The 20,977-nt window shown below is 43.8% G+C and overlaps 1 protein-coding gene across 2 annotated transcripts in view; it reads left to right on the top strand.

Moving 5' to 3' along the window:
- LOC310683927 (uncharacterized protein) overlaps positions 1-20,977 on the top strand; it is a 133,414-nt gene that overhangs the window by 52,147 nt on the left and 60,290 nt on the right. The window contains exons 1-4 of one of the 2 annotated variants that reach the window (XM_083454406.1): positions 6,481-6,564; positions 7,433-7,495; positions 8,064-8,182; positions 18,414-18,448. In XM_083454406.1, the coding sequence (XP_083310532.1) occupies positions 8,168-8,182; positions 18,414-18,448 (50 nt within the window). In that variant the 5' untranslated portion in view covers positions 6,481-6,564; positions 7,433-7,495; positions 8,064-8,167. Of the gene's footprint in view, positions 1-6,480; positions 6,565-7,432; positions 7,496-8,063; positions 8,183-18,413; positions 18,449-20,977 lie in introns of those variants that run through there. The other variant, XM_083454405.1, reaches the window with a different exon arrangement.

The following is a 20,977-nucleotide window of genomic DNA, read 5'->3' as shown; positions in this document are numbered from 1 at the left end:
GTAAAGTCACTGCTAGTTCGGAACCCATTAGCGTACATGTAATAATGTTCTTTTTATTTATATGCTGTTTACCTGCCAATATGGCTTCCAATCAGCCTACAAGTGTAAAATCATTTGCAAAATCCATACGTAATTAAAATGCACAACAAAACAATTCCATGAAAGCATTGAAAACATAAATAAATAATAAAAAGCATGAACACCCAAGCAGTTAAAAGAGCTATAAAAACTATGCAAAGAACTGTGTACAGTAGTTGGAAGGTGCCCCAAGGGCCATTTAGTCCAAATTAGATCACAAAGTTCAAGTTCCGGGGGAACACTTGCCTCAATGGGTGTATCTTCCAAGAGCCAGCGGGGTGCCAATACAGATGGGACCTCTCGTATTTTAGCAGGAAGGACATTCCACAACACCAGTGCCAAAAGTGAAACCTGCCTCTGTGTTACCACAAGCCAATAACCACCAGGCCATGGCAAAACTAAGCAGGTTCCATTTGCTGCCCTTACTGCCCTTACTGGGCAGTGGATTTTAGAAATTATTATTTTTTCCTCCTGAGACATTGGTTGCTAGTCCTTGTTATCCATATCTAGTAGAGGGCTGTACAATTCAAAATAGGTACATGTGACTATTAAAGAAGTACTATGTGGTCTGCTCTGCTACACAGTACTAGCGCGGAGGAAGTTTCTTTGGCCGGTGTGGGCAGTCTCCTAATATCTTCACTCCTTTGAGTAATGCATAAATTGAACCACCCACCTGAAATCCATTGTGATACTATGTCATGATCTCTAGAAGAGGCAGTTACCCCATGTAGTTGCATATTTGGCTACAGAGAAGGCATGGGACTACCAATTATCTCTCTTGCTATATTACTTATTTATCATCTTCCACATGTGCCTAAGTGCAATGTAAAACAACACAGAAAACAGCAGCAGTTAATTTTTAAAAACAATTCAAAGTAGACACCCATGGCCGAGCTGGGAAAACCCTCCAGAACAAAACTATATTCAATTGTTCTCTGAAACTGCAGATAGTGGGTGCCTCTTGTGTCTTGACAAGGATACCATTCCACATAACAGGGCAGCCACACTGGAAGCCTTGCTCTGAGTTACTGCAGAGCAGGCTTCTGATATCTTAGGAACTTGCAGGACAAGCTCCCCCACAGACTGCAGTGACCTACTAAGTGCCTGGACACTGAGGTCCAGATCTGAGGGTCTTCTGGCAGTTCCCTCACTGTGAGAAGCCAAGTTACAGGGGACCAGGCAGAGGGCCTTCTCGGTAGTGGCACCCGCCCTGTGGAACACCCTCCCACCAGATGTCAAACTACCAGACTTTTAGAAGACATCTGAAGGCAGCCCTGTTTAGGGAAGCTTTTAATGTTTAACATACCACTGTATTTTAATATTTTGTTGGAAGCCGCCCGGAGTGGCTGGGGTAACCCAGCCAGATGAGTGCGGTATAAACATATTATTATTATTATTATTATTATTATTATTATTATTATTAGGTGGTCTCTCAGGTAACCTGGACCTGAGCAGCATAGAGATCTTAGATTACCTGTTAGTACCAACACCCTAAATTTTGCCTGGGAGCAGACCTGCAGGAAGCTCAAATCCCACAAGCAAGGTGATAAGTTTGCCCCCACAAGCAACCTAGCCGCCATGTTCTGCACCAGCTGCAACCTCTGAACCACCCCCAAGGGCAGCCCCACATAGAGAACATGGCAATAACCCATCCTTGTTCCAAGGATAAAACAGAAAGCTCACTAGCTCTTAGATATTTTCAACTTACCAACTGAAACCAAGTCTGTAACCTTGTTCTAATTTCAGTTTGATTGCCTATTGAGAGTGTCTGATTATTCTTTAAGAGTCACTTTGGAATGAAGCCTGAAGGTACAATATAAAATAATTGAACCGAGTGTAAAGCCCCAGCTGGTAACCTTGTCAGTCATGTGAGCAGAGATCTTGTATCCATAATTTAGGGAGCCACAGATGTGGAGGGGATTCGACTAATATTGGTTAAAAAAAAAAAAAAAAGCCTGTTCAAGACTCTCGTCTTACCAGACAAGGTAGTCTTTAATCAAATTAATGTACCAATGGGCTGCCACCCACTGGAGCAGCAACTTTGGAGTAGGGGCTCAATTTATTCCTCACTTTATCACAGTATGAACTTGAGGAATTACTTCCAAGAGACTAATTAACATGTTATACTGAAATGCGCCCATAATTACTGCAAATGGGGAGAATTGATTCTCTTCTTTTGTCCTCCCCACCCCCAGCCTTCTTTTCGCCTTCAATTGTTTCTAAATGGCTTGCAGAAATGGTTTTCAGCCCAGCGAGGAAACTTTAAACCAAGAAAAGGGGTAGTGTTGAAGGCCCTTTTTAGAACTAGTAGTAAATATTGCTTATTAGAGATAAAATTAGGGGGTTAAATGCTTTGAGCAAGGTTTGTGGGTGGCTTCATGGATTGTGATGTTTAGCTAGAGCTTTGTTCTCACTAGGATGAGGGAGAAATTCAGGTTGGTTTGCATCCCGAGTCTCCCTTCTCAAAAACAAATTTCTGAACCAAAACACAGCCATCCATCCTTCAAAAGTTACACTTCTCCAAATCGTGCCATGTTGCTCTCCAATAACGAAAAGGGGAACCAAAATGTGTATATTACAGGGATATGTGCATAAACATGCACATATTAGTGAAATTAACATTAAAATGCTTCATATTACGGCAAATTACTTGCAAAAAATGTGTGTATTTGGCAAAATTGCATACAAAACCTGATTTGCCTATTAGGAGACATGAGCACTAAAATGCTGGTGAATTTTCACGAGGGCTTAAACAAAAATCACAAACTGATGCGGGAAATGTGAATTTAAAGTGGGGACAAATGAGAAAACTGACAGAAACTGAAAGTGACAAATGTGTCCCTTCTTAATTCTGACAAACCATTCTTATTTCTAAAATTGCAACGTGGAGGGCATTTCTAACACATTGGGCCCAATTCACTTCATGTTGTCCTATGCCAGCAGCACATTAGAGCAAGAGCATAGTGTGGCTTCTTCAGGGGACGGTCTCAGTGGGTTATGCTCTTTATAATTTAGCTAGTGTTCAATCCTTGTGGCAGTGGCATTTGCCATTCTTCTGGGTTTTATTGTGTGCTGCTCATTGGTCCATGAACTGCCATATAGAATAATAGATTTACAGAATTGTGGAGTTGGAAGGGATCCCAAGGGTCATCTAGTAACGCTGGAATCGCAGCTAAAGAATCCCTGACATGTGGCCATCTAACCTCTGCTTAAAAACCTCCAGCGAAGGAGAGTCCACCACCTTCCGAAGTCCGTTCCACGGTTAGACGGCTCTTACTGCCAGAAAGTTCTTCCTAATGCACCTAGTGCTGCAGCAATAAAACTGCTAGCACATTTGCAAAGCTAAGCAGGGTCAGGTATGGTTCAAATTGGATGGGAGATTGCAGGTTGAGATTCCTGCATGGCAAGGGGTTGGACTAGATGATCCAACTCTACAATTCTATGATAAATTTAGGTTTGCATAATTAACATGAATTAAAGAGCTTTGATGCTCTGGTGCAACAAACCCACTATCTATGATAATGCTCAGCCGCAGTCTCCTTTCTTGTCATTTGAATCCTTTGGTCTGGGTCCTGCCCTCTGGAGTAGCAGAAAACAAGCTTGCTCCATGCTACCTTTTGAAGCCACTAGTCTCTGAGCTCCTCCAGGTAACCTGTTTATTGAACATTCGTTTTGAATTGCTTGCACAGAGTTTACATGAAGGTTAGACAATGTCTTTATTGAGCATTCATTCAGGTCTCCTTGCAGAGAGGTTATATGACAAGGAACATTCATTCTGATTTGCTTGCAGGGTGCATTCATTCATTTAACAAAATTCTTATACTGCTTAACTGTAAATAAAACCTCTAGGTGGTTTACAAAGAATATATGTCTTACCATTAATCATTTGTTCACCCCACACTATTCAGAACAATTTCCCCATCAGCTTCCTAACAACAAAAAAGTTTCTTTGGGGTTATTTAAGTGAATTTGTTACCATAGGACAACACAGCACTTTAATTGGCATTAATTGCAACATCAGATTTCTGGTATGCACTTGAGTCCCTCCCCCCAAATATTCACAGTCTGGAAGGGGCCTCTTTTTCTGGATGTCATCATACCAACCCAGTGCCATTAGTGTTAGTCAAAATAAATATCAATGCCTCCTAAAATTTACTGCAGTTAACATACTTGAAGAGTGGGGAATCCTCTGTTCTGTATACAAAATGGATCAAGACTTTTCAAGCAAGCGACAATATATTTGAAAAGGGTGTTTTATATATAAAAAAAATCGGTGAATTAATCAACCTTTATAAAAATGATCCCAAATCAGGCACTAAGTTACAGTCAAACAAATACAGTTTGTAGTTTACAGGCCAGCAAATGACTATTAGGAATAACATCACATCAAAAAGATGTGTGTGTGCACTGTCACACATTCACAATATTGCTGAGTGCCAATCTGGTTGGGAAATTGATTTTAACCATCCAGTTCATAGCAGTACATGCCAATGCACAGAATTTTGCCACTCTGAAAGCAATTCATTAGTGGAGTTTGAAAAAAGGAGGGAGGTGTAGACGTGATCAGATCTGCCTGGGAATTTAGTTGAAATAGGTGTGATATATAAGCCTTTGATGTCCTTAGCAGATACTTTCCAGATACCCGCACATACAAAGGGTAGGAAAGTGGCAATTGGAGAAAATCCCTTTGCTGTGATTATCCCTGCGTATGGAATTTATGCCCAAGGTAGACATGCCCAGGGGCGAAGGAAGGGGGGTGCGGTGGGTGTGGATTGCCCCAGGTTTCCCCACTGACAAAATGCTGGGCGGCACTCACCGCGGGGCCTGCATCACGCCCAAGCCACACGTCTCTCCATTCTGCCCAAACAGTTCGCCCACTGCCTCCCCCCCGTAGGGCAGCTGAGTGGGAGGAGGCAGGCAGACTCTGGAGGCCCCACAGTGTGCCCCGCCTCTATGGGTAGCTCGCACCGCCCTGCGCACTGCCCCAGGCACCCAGGCAGCTTCCTCTGCCACTGGACATGCCTAAGGCAAAGGTAAAGGTAGCCCTGCCCGTGCGGGCCAGTCATGTCCGACTCTAGGGTTGTGCGTCCATCTCACTTAAGAGGCCGGGGGCCAGCGCTGTCCGGAGACACTTCCGGGTCACGTGGCCAGCGTGACATCGCTGCTCTGGCAAGCCTGCATCAGCGCAGCACACGGAAACACCGTTTACTTTCCCACTATAAAGCGGTACCTATTTATCTACTTGTGCCCGGGGGTGCTTTCGAAAGATGGGAGCTCACCCCGCTGCAGGGATTCGAACCTCCGACCATACGATCGGCAAGTCCTAGGCACTGAGGTTTTACCCACAGCGCCACCCGCGTCCCTGGACATGCCTAGTGCCACCTTTTAACTAACTTTTATGACCTACACAAAGTCTTTCCTGTTTGGAGGGCACCAAGTTAGTCAAGGCTTCACTACATGGACCTATGCTCTTACCTAACTAGGTTGTTGTTGTCTTCTTAAACACAACAAGAAGCAAAAGCAGAAAATCGCGGAGTAGCCAGTACTTTAAAGAAATGAGTTGAGTTCTGCATTAGAAGCTGGGATGGGGCGAATCGAACCACAGTGTGTGCTTTTGTGAAGATCCTTCTGGCTTGGGCTGTCATAATGTTCAATGATTTCCAGTCCCAAAGCAGGTTGATGCTCCTTATTTTCAGCAGAGCTGTAGGAAAAGAGGAAACTGTCTCACACTTATAGGCCTATCCAGCTCAGTATTGTCTACACTGATCAGCAGTGGCTTTACAGGGTTTCAGACAGGGAGTCTTTCCCAGCCCTACCTGGAGATGCTAGGGACTGAACCTGGGACCTTCTGTGTGCAAAGCTGGTGCTCTACCCCTGAAATGCAGTGAATAGTGTGTCTTCACCACCATCTGTGTCTCTGCAGTTCTGCCACCAAAATGGTAGCTTTCAAATGAGAATAGAAAGAGAGGGCTGTGTGCCACTCCATTCCTCCCTTTGCTCTGGTGGCTTGTACTATTCAGGAATCTAGATCAAGCCTCCGCAAGTGTCTTGGCAGACAGACAGATATGGGAATGGCCACAGCTCTCCTATGCTAGCTTTCCAACCCCGCAGGCAAGTACCAGCTCCTTTCAAACTCTGGTCTCACTTGCCATACAACTGGATCAAGTAGATGGGAGGGAATTCTCTCCCACTGCTCTGTGGAGCAGACCCCACACAGAGAACGTATTAGCTTGCTTGACAACACACTGCAAAAAAAAAGGGCTGCTGCCCAGATCTCCTCTCTCCTCTTGGGCAATGTTTAACAGTAATGCCACAGAGCTTAAAATCCGAGCATAGAATTTGCTTGCTTCAGGGTTTGTTTTGACTGCCAAAAGATGAACTCGATTGTCTTTGCCTTCTGTTCCAGATAACTATGTAGGCTCATAGGCTATGTTTAGAATCACCTTGTTGCAAAAAAGAAAAAAAAAGCCCCAAACCCAAAAGCAGGTCAGTAAAGAATCACGTGGTTTAGTCCTCTTTTAGTGCATGTACATTAAGAAAAAGAGATATGTTTAATTTATTCTTTGGAAATCTGCCCTCAGTAAGGGGAGGGGATGTTTTATTTGCTTTAATACTTTGAGACTGAAGGCAGTTTCCAGAAGGAAAGAAAAAGGAGGAAAGAAAAGGGGTGGGTGAGATTAATTCAAACATGTAAATAAGTTTTCTGCAGGCATTTGGTCAAATGGTATGTTACTATGGCATCTTGGAAACCTCCTTATTTAGCAGAGTGGTGTGTATGCGTGTGTTGCTAAGATGCAAAGCTGAATCACAAAAACAATTGGCCCAACTCGACTGGCAGAAATAAGGTCACTGTTCAAACAAAATGGGAAGTACAATTTATGCATTTCTCTCTCTCTCTTTCCCTCCCTCTCTCTCTCTGTAAAATGAAGGGGCAAACTTGAATATACAATTCCTTTTTGTTGTTGCCCCTTTTTCTACCCCCTCAAAAAAGCAACACCATGTAACAACAACAACATTCTGGTCCTCCCCACCAAGAGCTGTGTATTCATCTAAAATGCCCACTTTCATGGTCACCATAAGCTTAGTGACAAAGCATCTGCTTTGCATGCGGAAGCTGCCCATTCAGTCCTTGGCATCTCCACGTAAGGGTGGAGCATATCCCTTGTCTGAAGCCCTGGAGAGCTGCTTCCAGTCCGTGTAGACACTACTGAGTTAGATGGGCTAATGGTCTCACTCAGTATAAGGCAGCTTCCTCTGATTAACCTTTTCCAACCTTGGCTGCACCTTCAGCCCCAGCTGGATCTGCCTGACTTTCCTGCCCTCTCTTCTTCATTTTATCCCTCTTCTCTTTCAGTCATATGCCATTGATGCAACGCCGAGGCCCACACCACCAGTTCTTGGTCCCAAGCCATACCAGGTGAAGTTCTCTTTCTGCTTCTCCTTTTAACAAACCCATTGGCTGGCTAGCCTCCAGGGAGATATTCAAAAGCAAGAGAGAATATAGCTCCCCTTGCCAATGCATTTCTGTTTTGTAAAAATCCTTGGCATGGTGCCATCAGCTAGAGCTGGTGGCAGTGCCGACACCTTGAATCCCACACCCCGCCCTGAAAAAATGTATTGTCTCCCAGCATCCCCATCTTGTTTGCTGAACCGCTTTAAGGAAACGGTTGCCAGCCATCCCATTGATGCTGTTAAAACCACCCTCCCCCGTTGATAGCTCCCTGTTCATGCCCCAGCTGGTATTCCTTGGAACTCTGCCTTGGGATCTTGCCATGTATTCTTTGTGCCACGTCATTCGCTATTCCTTCCACAACCCGCTCGCATTAGCTTCTATTGTTACTCTGCGCCATTGTTAATTCCAGCTTGTTGGCTGCTTTTATTTTCAACATCCCCCACCCCCACCCCGCAGCTCCCTTGAACTATCTTCTGCTAAGATTCATTTCCTCCAAGTGTGACAAAAACAGCTCTCGCCTTGATTTTCACAGGGCTCTCCTCAAATGCATCCTGACGGAAGAATCGGAACAAATCCTATGTTTCTCCTTGCTCTCTAGAAAGCACCTCCAAATTATACTCTGTGGGTCTGCGTTCGATGATAGACACATGTGTAAGCTTCTTTATGCACAGAGAGAGGAGTGGGGGGGCTGTTTGGAGTAGGGACGGTCGGATCTGTGAGTTTCTGCTTCTCCCGGTTCCTTATTTTTTCAGCTTTATGTTCAGTTTTATACATTTCCATGTCAGTTAGAATTTTTTTTAAGTCCTCGTGAGAATTTGTCAGCATTTAAGTGTGCATTTCTACTGATATGCACATTTTTGTATGCAGTTTTGCCTAATGTATCCAAAGAAACTACAATGTAAAAACCAAGGCTTGTTCTTGGCTTCCCAATCATGATTTGCTTGAAGGAAAAACAAACCACAAGTCCTGGTTCAGACGTTCTACTAAGTCAGGACTTGTGGTTTGTTTCTCCTGGCAAGTCAAAGGGCAGAGTGCCCAGCAAGCAATCTATGCTTTTAACAAACTAAACAACGGCTTAGCGTTGTTTGGCCAACGTCTGCTGTCTACATGCTCTGGTTCTTCATTCCATTATTGCATATACATATGTGCTGTATGTATTTTATGCTGTGAACTGCCCTGTGATCTTTGGATAAAGGGATCAATATATAAACATTGCAAAATTCAGAGTAGTGCCGCTCTTAAAGGATAGTTACGTTTCGGTTCGTGTGACATTTTGGAAAGTGCAAATTAGGTGGGTTTGCATTAAAATGTGCTGTATTTCTCCACCGTTCCCAACCTGAAGTGTGGGGGCCACTTTGTTCCATTGTTGTTGCCATACTCTTAGGGTTGAAGGACTGGAGGCATAGCCAAGGATAAAATTGGCATGCAAAAGTTTCGGCAGACAAAGGGCCAGTCTTCACACAATAGGGGAAGGGGAAGTAAGGCAGTCACTGGCCAGAACAACAAGCTAGCTGGCAAGCAACTTGGTCATCGCACTAAAAGCAAGCTTTTCAGACTGAAGAACCAGGCCAGAGGAATCTTGACCTTAATAAGGGCATGTGAAGCCCCCTTATAACACCTGACAACAGTTGAGTCAGTAGATGCAGTGCCTCCTTCTGGCCAGCTCCACTGGTGGAGTCCAAGAACAGGAAGACTTGAGCCCCAGGTAGCTCACAAAGATGTGCCTCAACTTCTGAACCCAATTTTAACAGGACATTATCTAATTTGCACTTTATGAAACAGTGTTTGAACCGAAACACAAGTACCCTTCAAAATTTGCCTTTCTCTGAATTTGTGGTGCAGTTCCCCAAGTCAAACAATGTGCACGGAAAAAGCATATATTTGGGGAAAGTGTGCCTAAAAAAATGCATTCATTGGTGAAAACAAAATACAAAAATAGATCGTATATGGGGAAATTCCTTGCAAAATGTGTGTGTTATTCAACACTGCATTCAAAAACATTTCTGTTGGGAGAGGTTCGTACTACGATGCTGACATTTTCATGAGAATTTTTTTAAAATTGCAAATTACTGCAGAAACATGGATGACTGGTTTTAAGATGGGAGAAAAAGTCCATCTGAAACCAACAGATTTGTCAACCCCTTCTAGGAACAGATAAGAGTTAATGTTGGTTAAAAGACTTCATTTGAAAAGGCTTTTTACTGGGCAATGGCATCTGGAGAGAGAGAGAGAGAGGGAGGGAGCATACACCATGCCAGAGCTTTGGGAGGGGTGGCATAGAGAAGGGAGAGAAAACAATTGCTCACAGTGAGTCACTTATAATAAAGTGCAAATTATATTAAAGGAAGAAAGCTGCTGCCTGGGTTTAAGAAAATAATGTTTCGGGGTGGGGGTGTTAACAGCCACAGCCCTTGAATTTTTTTTAACGGCTTTCTAAAATATGCTATCTACCACAATGTCAGGTTTGCAACAGGATTTTCCCAGGATCAGGTCCTTCCTTTTACTTTCTGAATTTGGAGAAGTATAAAAACATGTAATTTGAAGAGTGGAGAAGTGTCCTTGAGAGTCGCCTAGTCCAGCCCCTTCAGCCCAACCTCAGTTCAGGAATCTTGCAGCTCTAGCGCCCCTGACAGATGGCCACCTGCTTGCCAAGGGTGAGAACAAAGTGCTGGATTAGATGGGTCTTTGGCTTGATCCTCCAGAGCCCTCCTTACATTCTTATGAGTAACAGTGTGGGAGGGCTGTTGCCTTCGTGCCTTGCCTATGAGCCTCCTGGAACCATATGACTGGCCACTGCGGGAAGCAGTGTGGATCAGCTTGGGGCTTTGACAAAGGTGCCTATCTTTCTGTCTGTCTGTCTGTCTGTCTTGTCTATCTATCTACCCTGTGCTTTTTTTTCTAAAAAAAATGTTTAGGGGTGCTCTCATTTTGACTGAAGAAAATAACCATTTTATTGTTCAAATCAGGGAAAATAAATACAGTATATGGACAAAAGTACAAAGATTCACAAAATGTTTAGGGGTATGCATACCCCTCCGTCCCCCCAGACAAAGCACTGTATTTGTCTGTCTGTCTGTCTATCTACAGTATCTATATCTAATATTACCAATAGAGTCATACCTCAGGTTACAGATGCTTCGGTTTGCGCAACATCAGGTTGTGCACCATGCCGAACCCGGAAGTACCAGAACAGGTTACTTCCAGGTTTCGGCACTTGCGCATGCGAAGAAGCACCGAATCGCACTTGTGCACACGTGGCACTGTGGGTTGCGAATGCTGCTGGATGCGAACGTGCTTCCTGCACGGATCATGTTCGTAACCCGAGCGTCCACTGTACTTGATGGGGACAGACTATCATCAGCACTTAACTCCAGGGCTCAAAAGTCTGCTGTGGCTGCCAATACACTACCGAGCCAGGTTCAAGGTTCTTGTACAACTATGCACTTTTTGATGAAAGACTTTCTTCAGTCTTGGGCTGGACAGCCATTCATATATAAAGCAAATCGAGGACTGTTCTCCATAATGCAGGACACATGGCCACCCATCTAAATTTCTAGATGTGCGTAGGGCTGCCATATGCCCAGACATTAATGTGATTTCAAAGGCGGAATTGACGACTTGGGGAAATTCTGAAAGGTGACACTTTGTCCTGGAACTTGTCAATAAAAAAATCATGGTTTTTTTGGATGTTTTTGTAAAAATTAAAAAAAAGCAGCTCCACAACTTTGGGGTTTGTCAAAAAAAAAGCTCAACAACTTTTGGGGTGTGCTGTACTACAACTCCCAGCATCCCTGTAACTGCAACTCCCAGCATCCCTGCAACTAGCCATACTTGTTGGGGCTGATGGGAGTCATAGTTCAGCAACATCTGGAGGGACAAGGATCCCCCACACCTGTTCTAGCATCAGGTAGAAGCCTGGCAGCAGCGTTTTGAACTCACTGAAGTTTCTGGACTGTTTTTAATGGTAGTTGGTGGCATACAAACAATAAAGAAGAAGGAAGGGGGGGAGAGAGAGAGAGTGTATATATATATATATAACATTTCAAATAAAAATTCATGACAGCTTTATGATTAACAGATTATAAAGGGAATTAAGCTTGCTGCTTCCCTTTGAGCACTTTTGAGGTGCCGTTCATGCTCAAATTAGAGCTGGCAGACAGGCTGGAGAGAGAGCGAGAGAGCGCACACACACACACAAACAGTGCTCCTGGCTCTTGTGGCTGACACCGTTTCTGACAGCTCCAGTACATCCCTGACACCAATTTACAAAGATTGCAGCCGAAACAAAAACATTATCAGATCTGTAATTGTTCAAGACAAGGCCAAGGCCTTTCCCCTTGACGCCTTCTTGATGCCAGAACAGAACAGGGTGCGTCATGTTTCCCTAGTGCCCTGGCAGGAGCTCTCTTACGATATCAACATTTGATTTGCTGCTGCTTTTTTTGTGTGTGAGCAGGACTTACCCATAATATTAGCAGCGGCGGCACTGCTGACTTCTTAGCCTGCCTTAGGGAAGGGCCCTAACTCAGTGGTAGAGCACCTGCTATGCATGCAGAAGGTTACAGGTTCAATCCCATCATCTGAAACCCTGGAGAGGTGCTGCCAAGTCAGTGTAAGCAATACTGAGCCGAATGGACCCCAATGGTCTGACTTCTGCTCAGTGTAAATTAGCTGCCTATATTCTTGCATTGTCCTCTGTTTCCTGGCTATTTCCACTCCCCTTTCTGGAGAAAGATTCAGAGGTGCAAAGGAGGTAACTAGATAACATTCATGGGGGGGTGGATCTTGCCTTGAGTGCCTGGTCATGACCCGCCCAGGTGTGCAATTAAGCCATGCTTCCAGGTAAGGGGAGATCTTGATTGGCCTTTCCCAGTTAAGAGGGCCTAGTTGGGATGTATGTCATATGTCAGTCCAGAAAGGACTGTGCGGGGCTTCATAACACTAGTATAAACGCACATATACGTCACTCACCAGTCCTTTTTAAAATATGGTTCTGGCCCCCACCACAATGCAACCTGTCCCTCTGGCATCCCTTGCGAACTCCGGAATGTAGCGTCTTTCCCTTCTCCCCTCCCTCCCTCTAACCACCGTGATATTATTGAATTGGCAGACCAAAAAATGCCAACAGATGCCACTGGGTATAAAGAGACAGGTGGTGCCGGTGCGTCAGAGAAGGGACTTCCTCCAGAAACATGGCACTTACTGAGGCATGTGGGCTGCCCGCTGCCTTGTGACATCTCTCTCCCTTTCCTTGTGAGACAGTCCTCCTGTCCGTCAGAGTAGGCATTCTGCCACTCCCACCAGGTGGCTATTGCAGAGGCAGAAAACAGATTTTATTTTATTTTTTGCCTGGAGTTCTGTGTCCTGTTCTGAGCCAGCAGACCTGGACTCTTGCGTTTTGTTTTGTTTTTGTCCCCCCCCCCTTTTTTTTTCAACCTAGGCTATTTTATTCGGTTCCATTTCCTTTTATGTTGCTGGTTATGTCACGGGAAGATTTCTAGTTTCAGCAGGAGCTTGCTCAAGCAGTGACATCTTGTGCTGCCAATCTGTTGGCGTACTGCACATTCCCGAGCAAGAGACAGACGTCAAACACACACACATACCCTAGTGAAATCCACACAGGTATGACTTCTGTACATATTCCCAGAAATAATAATAATAATAATAATAATAATAATAATAATAATAATAATAATTTCTTAGTCACTTTACATTGCCCAGGACAAACCCAGACTTACAACCAACCAAATAACCCCCTCAGATTGATACATTAGAACCATACATACAGTGGTACCTTGGGTTAAGTACTTAATTAGTTCTGGAGGTCCATTCTTAACCTGAAACTGTTCTTAACCTGAAGCACCACTTTAGCTAATGGGGCCACTGGAGCACGATTTCTGTTCTTATTCTGAAGTAAAGTTCTTAACCCAAGGTACTATTTCTGGGTTAGCGGAGTCTGTAACCTGAAGCGTATGTAATCTGAAGCGTATGTAACCCGAGGTGCCACTGTACATCCCACCCACTTCTAAAAGGCCAGTTTGGGCTTATCCATGCATCTTCTGGTTCTGCTTCTTTCCTCTGGGGAAAACTGCTCTTCAGGGCTCAGTCAGACAAGTGGCAGTTTGGGTTTCCCCAGATTGCCATTTGTTCCAATCTATCATTAAAGAGCAGATTTTCCTTTGGAAAGAAGTGGGGCAAGGGTAAACCCACTCCGACCTGTGTGGGTCAAGCAGAAAAATGCTTGGACCCATGCTTTGTAGATAAGGTACAAGTGGGAGTGTGGATAAGCCCTTAGTTAAAGGCCAAAGTCAGGCATCCCCAAACTTGGCCTCCAGATGTTTTGGGGCTACAATTCCCATCATCCCTGACCACTGGTCCTGTTAGCTAGGGATGATGGGAGTTGTAGTCCCAAAACATCTGGAGGGCCAAGTTTGGGGGTGCCTGGCCAAAGCCTTGTTATAGAGCTAACAGGGCCAGTGGTCAGGGATGATGGGAATTGTAGTCCCAAAATAGCTGGAGGGCCGAGTTTGGGGATACCTGTTACAGAGTTTTTGCCTGGCGCTTAAAGAGAGGTTGCATACCTTTTAATTTAGGCATGTCCACATGTCACACTGAACAAAGTTGCAAGATGTCCCTGCCCATGTACAAGTGTCTGTGGGCAGAGGTGTACACTTGTTGACTTGTACAGGTCAACTATTTGTGTACACAGACTGCACACTCACTGGATGTTGCCTGTGAATATCTGTACGAGTGTGGAGCTCAGCTAACATACACCTGCTGAGTGCAACTTGGGAACACACCTTACACCTCTCTCACACAAGAGCAGAACAGGTACAGGAAAATGTTGACTCCACCCATATACAACAATGGCCAATGCCACCTAGTGACTAAAGTATAAAATGATGCCATGCACCCATTAGGAACCTTTTGTGGAAATGCACAATTTAGAAACCTGTACATGTCTCCGAGGGTACTCTTCTATATACCCAATTTCTTGGCTCCCAACCTCAGATACAGTAGTATCTGCTCAAGGAAACCCAAATGTTTTACTGAAGAGGTCAGCACACTGTGTAAGCTCAGAGTACAGGCTGCAAGAGGGGAAGGACTGAGCTACAGGGGTGGAGCATCTGCTTTGCAAGCAGACGGCCCCAGGTTCAATGCTGGCATCTCCAGGTGGGTCTGAGAGATTCCCTTGCCTGGAGAGCCACTGCCAGTCAGTGTAGGCAGTACTGAGCTGGACAGACCAATGCTCTGATTCAGTACAAGGAAGCTTCCTAAAGTAACCATGAGGGAGTTTTTTTCTCCATTCTTGAAAGGTTGTTTTTTTTAAAAAAAGTTTCATCTTGAAAGCACTTTCTAGTGATGAAATCAGAAGGTGTTTCATCCAGAAAACTGTCATTTTAATATACATATACATATACACACACACACACACACACATATATATATATATATATATATATATATATATATATATATATATATATTCTCATCCATTAATCTGCTCCAGGGCTTTTTTCCAGCTGGAACTCACAGGAACTCTGTTCCGGCACCTCTCAGGTGGGCACCATTGCCATTCTAAGAGAACAAGGGTGAGTTCCAGCTCCTCTTTTTCTAGAAAAACAGCACTGCATAGTTTGAGAGCTTGTGTTGGGAAAGTGGTAGTGTGCCACATCAAAGCCAGGAACTTTTGCCACCTTGTGTCCCCTTTTCACCTATACCACCAACCCCCAGGGGACAACTTCACACAGACAGGCCCCTTTGAGACGTCCCCCACCTCCCTGCTTCTTCTTTTTTTGTCACGCAGTTCTCAACTTCCTCAATCTAACAATCCTTGGTTTTGCTTGCTTGCTCCCCCCTCCGGCTCACCCACACCCAACTTGTTTTTCCTCCACTGCCGTCTCCACACGGGGCTGCTTCTGTGGCCTGCTATTACGAGCTCCACTTTGCAAACCCACCAACTCCTGCAGCCTTGAAGGGTTCCAGGAAATGTAATTAAAGGCAGAATGTAGCCCCTGGAGATTTCTGAGGCGGTAAAGGGCACTCCTTCTCACCCTGAAACTCTCCATTCTTCTTCCCGCACACGCTTTAATCGGTTGCTAAGGCAGTGGCTGCGCTGAAAAACAGTTTGTTCCCTTTCTCCCTTTCTCTCTCTTTATTATTGTGTTTATGAGCAGGTGGAACATAAATTGCTTGTTTTTCCACACAAATAGCTAATAGGAAAGAGAGGAGGAAAGCGGGGAGATGGGGAGGGGTGAATGAAAGCGCCCCAGCACCACAACACGGCAAAAGGTGGTGGGTTTAAAAGGAAAACTTACTTGGGAGAACATTCCACAACTTGAGCATGAATAGACACACGGGGGATGACTGAGGTAAACAAAAGGCGGCCATGGAAGTAGGAAGGCCAAGACCAGGTATTCAGAGGGTTGGTTGGGAGGGGAAGGGAAGAAGAATGAGGCACGTTGGTTGGGTCCTTTTCAGCCTGCAAGGCCAGCCAAGCTGAATGTGAGAGGCCTTCTTGAGCTCTTCTGCCTCGCTGTCGACGTCATTACCTTGACATTCGTGTGTGTTCCCAACAGCTCACAGAGCTGACGTTTGGCACGGCGCGTTTTACCATGTATTAGACACATTGCGCTGCTGAGGAAAACAAAAGCAGCTGAAGTGAAGAGTGTGTGGGAGTAAATGAATCACTTAAAAGTGTGTGTGTGTGTGTGTGTGTTTGTGTGGAGGGGTTGTTCTAGAAGAGAGCAGATCATCGCCATTCAGAGAGTTTGTTCTCGCCAGTGGGCAGCATTTCAAAAGATAGGCTTATCAGGGCCCTTGGCGGAAGATCATTTTGTCCTGCGATGTGGCGATACGTAGTCTTTGGTACATCTGGCGAATGTAAGCTTTTTGTGAGGAATCGTTTTTCCTCATGACTGATGCTATGGCTCGGAAAATAGAACATCCACGCCATATTTCCTTAACACCTACTCGGTTGGCAGAAGTGCAAAAAGGAAAGGGGGGTGGGATAAATTGGTCTCATAAGATGTCTGTCGATCTTTCTGCGATTATTTTTATTCTATCATAGATAAATGGGTCTGTGTCATTTACGATCCAGTTATGGTGGCTAGGATCTCCTGTGACTCAAAAGACTGAGAAGCAGGGGGTTTGGTGATGTCACAAATTCGCCGTTAGCGATGTCAGAAGATGGTGATAGCACAGACTTGCCATATCTTGTTGGAGGGGAGGTAGCAGTCTCATGCCTGCTTAATAATTCTTAAAAAACCTAAATAGAACCAGTACAGTTTTGAAATCAGTACAGGTTTGAAAGGGCCAGGCTGCCATCTTGATTCAAAATGACATTCAGTCGTATCCAAATATAGATGGAAATCTTCTCTTTGATCATGGGAGCCATCATGAAAAATTCAGTTACGACATCTTAAGATGTGTCCAAATGCAGAATGAGCAGACAAACCACTTTCTAGAATATATAGTAGATAGGTTAAGAACATGTGAAAAGCTTCGATGGATTAGGCTGAGGGCCCATCTAGGCCAGAATTCTGTTCCGACAGTGGCCAACCAGATGCCATGGGAAGACTGCAAGCAGGACCTGAGCACAATAGCACTCTCAACACTTGTGATTCCCAATAACTGGTGTTCAGTATCATACTGCCCTCCAACAGCAGAAGCAATATACAACCATCGTGACTAGTAGCCTTTGCCATCCATCTCCTCTATAAATTTGTCTGACCACTTTTTGAAGCTATGCAACAAGGGTATAGTGAATAAGAACATACGGAGAGCCCTGCTGGGTTAGGCCACTGGCCCATCTAGACCAACATCCTGTTCTCACAATGGCCAACCAGATGTCCATTATGAGAAGTCTGAAAGCAGGACCTAACAGCTCAGCTCCTTTCCCCACTTGTGGATTCCCATCAACTGGCATTCAAAAACGCATTGCTTCCAACAGTGGAACTGGAATGCAGCCATTGTGACTGCAAGCAATGCCCAGCAACATTTTCTTGCAGGACACACTTGTATTTTATCATTATCTCTTCCTCCCTGCCTGCGTGGTTTGAGAGCTACAATTTTTCTTGTCTGTATTGAAAGTTGCTGACATTCTTGTGATGCTACTTCAAATCATGAGATTTGAAATGACTGGGGTGGGGGGTATTTATTGAGGAATCCATTAATCTCAAGTATACCATATTTGTATAGCAACCAGCCATCTTTGTATAGCAACCATCTCTGGCAGCTTTACATACAAGTTCACAACAGTGCAAACCTTAAATAGAATTTTCCAAGTCCCATCCGCTGGCTTTAGCTGACTTATGCTCTCGAACCCATTTAGCAAGAAGATTAGAAACATTTGAGGCTATGAACTACCTTCCATCTATGTTGCAATTCCATTGGCTAGTAGCACATCATCTGGCAACCAGCTCCCAAGATCAGCTGTTCCTTGTTCAAAGAAAGAAATCCATTTTTACATCTTGATGAGTACTGTATTAGTTCCCCATGCCATAAAGTTGTTTCTTTTTTATCTCTGATTCTCAGAAGGAATTATTCAGCACTATTCCAAGCACGGCTAAAAGCAGTTTGGGGGGTTTTCAGCTACAGTACTGAGGACTGGCAACTTGAATTACAATGGGGGACAATGGGAGGGCAGAGCAGGGAGGACCTCCTTATTGTTTTAAAAAAATATACATGGAGGGAGTTGGAGGTGGGGCTTGTGAATTATGTTAAGGAAGGACACACATACACCTTCCCCCTGCTAATTTGAGCACCACACTAGTAAGTTGCTTCCAGGGCTGATAAAATTTTTAAAGTGCAGGGATTGTGGGCTGAGCTACTAAAAACCTTTCAGAAATATTTTTTTTCTTTTATTGTTTTAAATTTTCAGATGCAGACAGGATGGGTGTTCTCTGTATATCACAGGTAAGGTCTCTATTACATTTTATGTTTGTAAATTATTAAAATTGTCTATAAGTGCACTCTGGAGATCAAAAAATATACGCTTCAAAGAAACCCACAGATACTGCCAAATAAAAAAGGGAAATTCTAGCCTCAACCCCCACCCATCCCTTAGAGAACAAGTGTTTCTGAAGAAAACGTTTCTTCCCCTTTTTCTTGTTGCTGTTGCTTTTTAGCATGGCAAATGTGCAACCTTGGCATAGAATCTGCTGGGCTTGGTATGTTTTTATCTTGTTCACTTCAGTGGGCTGGATCAAGCCAAAAGTTGCAGTGCTAACCCCACTTACCTGGGAGTGAGCCCCACTGAATTCTCTAGCGCTTACCTCTGATTTGACGTGATCAGGATTGCACTATAAGGGACGTAACCAACAAGTTTGTCTATTTATTTATAAAAAAGTATTTCTGTACAGTCATAGGCTAAAACGTACCAAAGAGGGGTATAGTCTCTAACATAAAACATCACTTAAAATAAATGCAGATAATCATTCAGGTGACTAATCAAAAATTTAAGCAGTTGCAAAGGCCTTTCAGCACACAAAAAACGTATTCAAGAGATGCCTGAAAGTCAAGCATGAGGGTGCCTGCCGCATCTCTGCTGGGAAGTGTGTTCCACAGCATGGGATGGGCCATGCTAAATGCCTTACTTCTGGTTGAGGCAAATCTGGCCCCAAGCTGTGAAATGGGGGGGGGGGAGGGGGACAGCTAAGAGCACTCCTCTGGATGATCTCAGTGAGTAGGACTAATGCTGGTATGTATTATTTTTGTTGGTGGATAAACAGTTTTCATATTCTTATGTTTTACTTTGTTTACTCTATGGCATTTTGGATTTTAAACGTGTATGGTGCTCTGTGTTTTGGGGACATTTTGTAAAAAGCAACAAACAAATATATAATAATGTATATACCACTAGTAAAAGTAGACCCACTGAAATTAATGGACACAACTAACTTCGGTCCATTAATTTCAATGGCTCAGTGTATCTGGCTCTTTCATTATACAGCTTCTGGAGGCTGCTAAAGACACACCTCTTTGCCCTGGCTTGAGGTTTATATTTTAGGAGCACTTTTGGGGGGGGCGGGTTGTAAGTTGTTTTAAACTGCTTTTAATGTTGTGTTGCTGCAACCCGCCCTGGGACCTTAAGGTGAAAGGCATGAAATAAATTTAAAACAAATAATACTTTGAGTAGAACTTAGAGACAACCCTAAGCTAGTTGAACTTGGGACCCATTGAAATCAATGGTAGAAATGAGCCATGATTTAAGCCTAATTGATTTCAGCTAAACCTAAGTGAGCTAACTTAGGGTTGTATCTAATGTTAGTCCTCATCAAAGGTTTATGAGTTCATTGCAATTAATGAACATGACTAAATTTGGTCCATTTATTTCAGTGGGTCTACTCAGATTAAAAGTTAGTTGGCTACAACCCTTAGTCTGGCTCTAACCCATCGGGAATTACTTAAGCATGTGCTAAAGCTCGTAGCTCCTTTCTAACAAGAGCAACAAGAGAGCAAATGAGAGCAACAAGAAAGCAAAGAGCTTAATGTTCTTTGGATTGTGCCTACTATTTCATGTAGACTCTTAGTAAATGACTTTTATTTAGTTTTAGAAAACAGAACAATATAGACCATAGCTGTCAATGTTTCCCTTTTTTTAAAGGGAAATTCCCTTATTCTGAATAGGATTCCTCGCAAGAAAAGGGAAAAGTTGACAGCTATGATATCGACAAAGTACATTAGCGTAATGTTTGCAACGACATTTGGAGTCACATTACAAAAGTTCATATAAGAGAATATCTGAAGAACTGCGCAGTACATCAGAATAAAATTTGTATGTCCAACAGAAGTTCTTAGGCACAGAATTATAAATTAAAAAGGATCCCTCCCAAGGGTCATCTAGCCCAACCTCTTCCAATGCAGGAATCACAGCTATGCAGAATGTAGGCTGTTGAGATATGCCCTCCACATTGTAACCTGATTCATTGGAGGTTGTAGCAAATGTCCATCCTAGTTCACATAAATAAAAGGCCACCATCTTAACAACTAAAGAAAGTGTATGTGGTGCTGTTGTGTCAGTGGCAGACCTATAGTAGTGCAAAGTTACTGAGCAGCTGGTCACCTGACCTACAATTACCCCACATGACCCAGCCTACTACTGACCTACAGAGAGATATCAGAAGTAGATGGAATTTTAAGGATGATCAAGGCTAGCTGGATATATAGGAGGCTGTGAGGATCCCTCTGTATGAAGGCTATATCATGACTCAGGGAGAAGACTGAATCTTGGTTGCAGGACAGGCAAGGAAAGAGAAGCCTTTGCTGTAATTGGTGTCCCATTCTGAATCTCTTTATTATTTATTAGTATGTATTTTACTATATCCCTGCCCACATTAAAGTGCTAGTGTTACTATTTAAAACCCTAAATGGTTTGTGGGTGTTCAGGTTATTTGAAGAACCACTTTTACCCATATACACCTGCCCAGGCCTTGTGATTGGCCT

This window comes from Podarcis tiliguerta, assembly GCF_965153285.1.
Source record: "Podarcis tiliguerta genome assembly, chromosome: 8".
Lineage (NCBI taxonomy): Eukaryota > Metazoa > Chordata > Lepidosauria > Squamata > Lacertidae > Podarcis > Podarcis tiliguerta.
The sequence above is the reverse complement of the archived record's forward strand: the minus strand, read 5'-3'. Positions and strand labels throughout refer to the sequence as shown.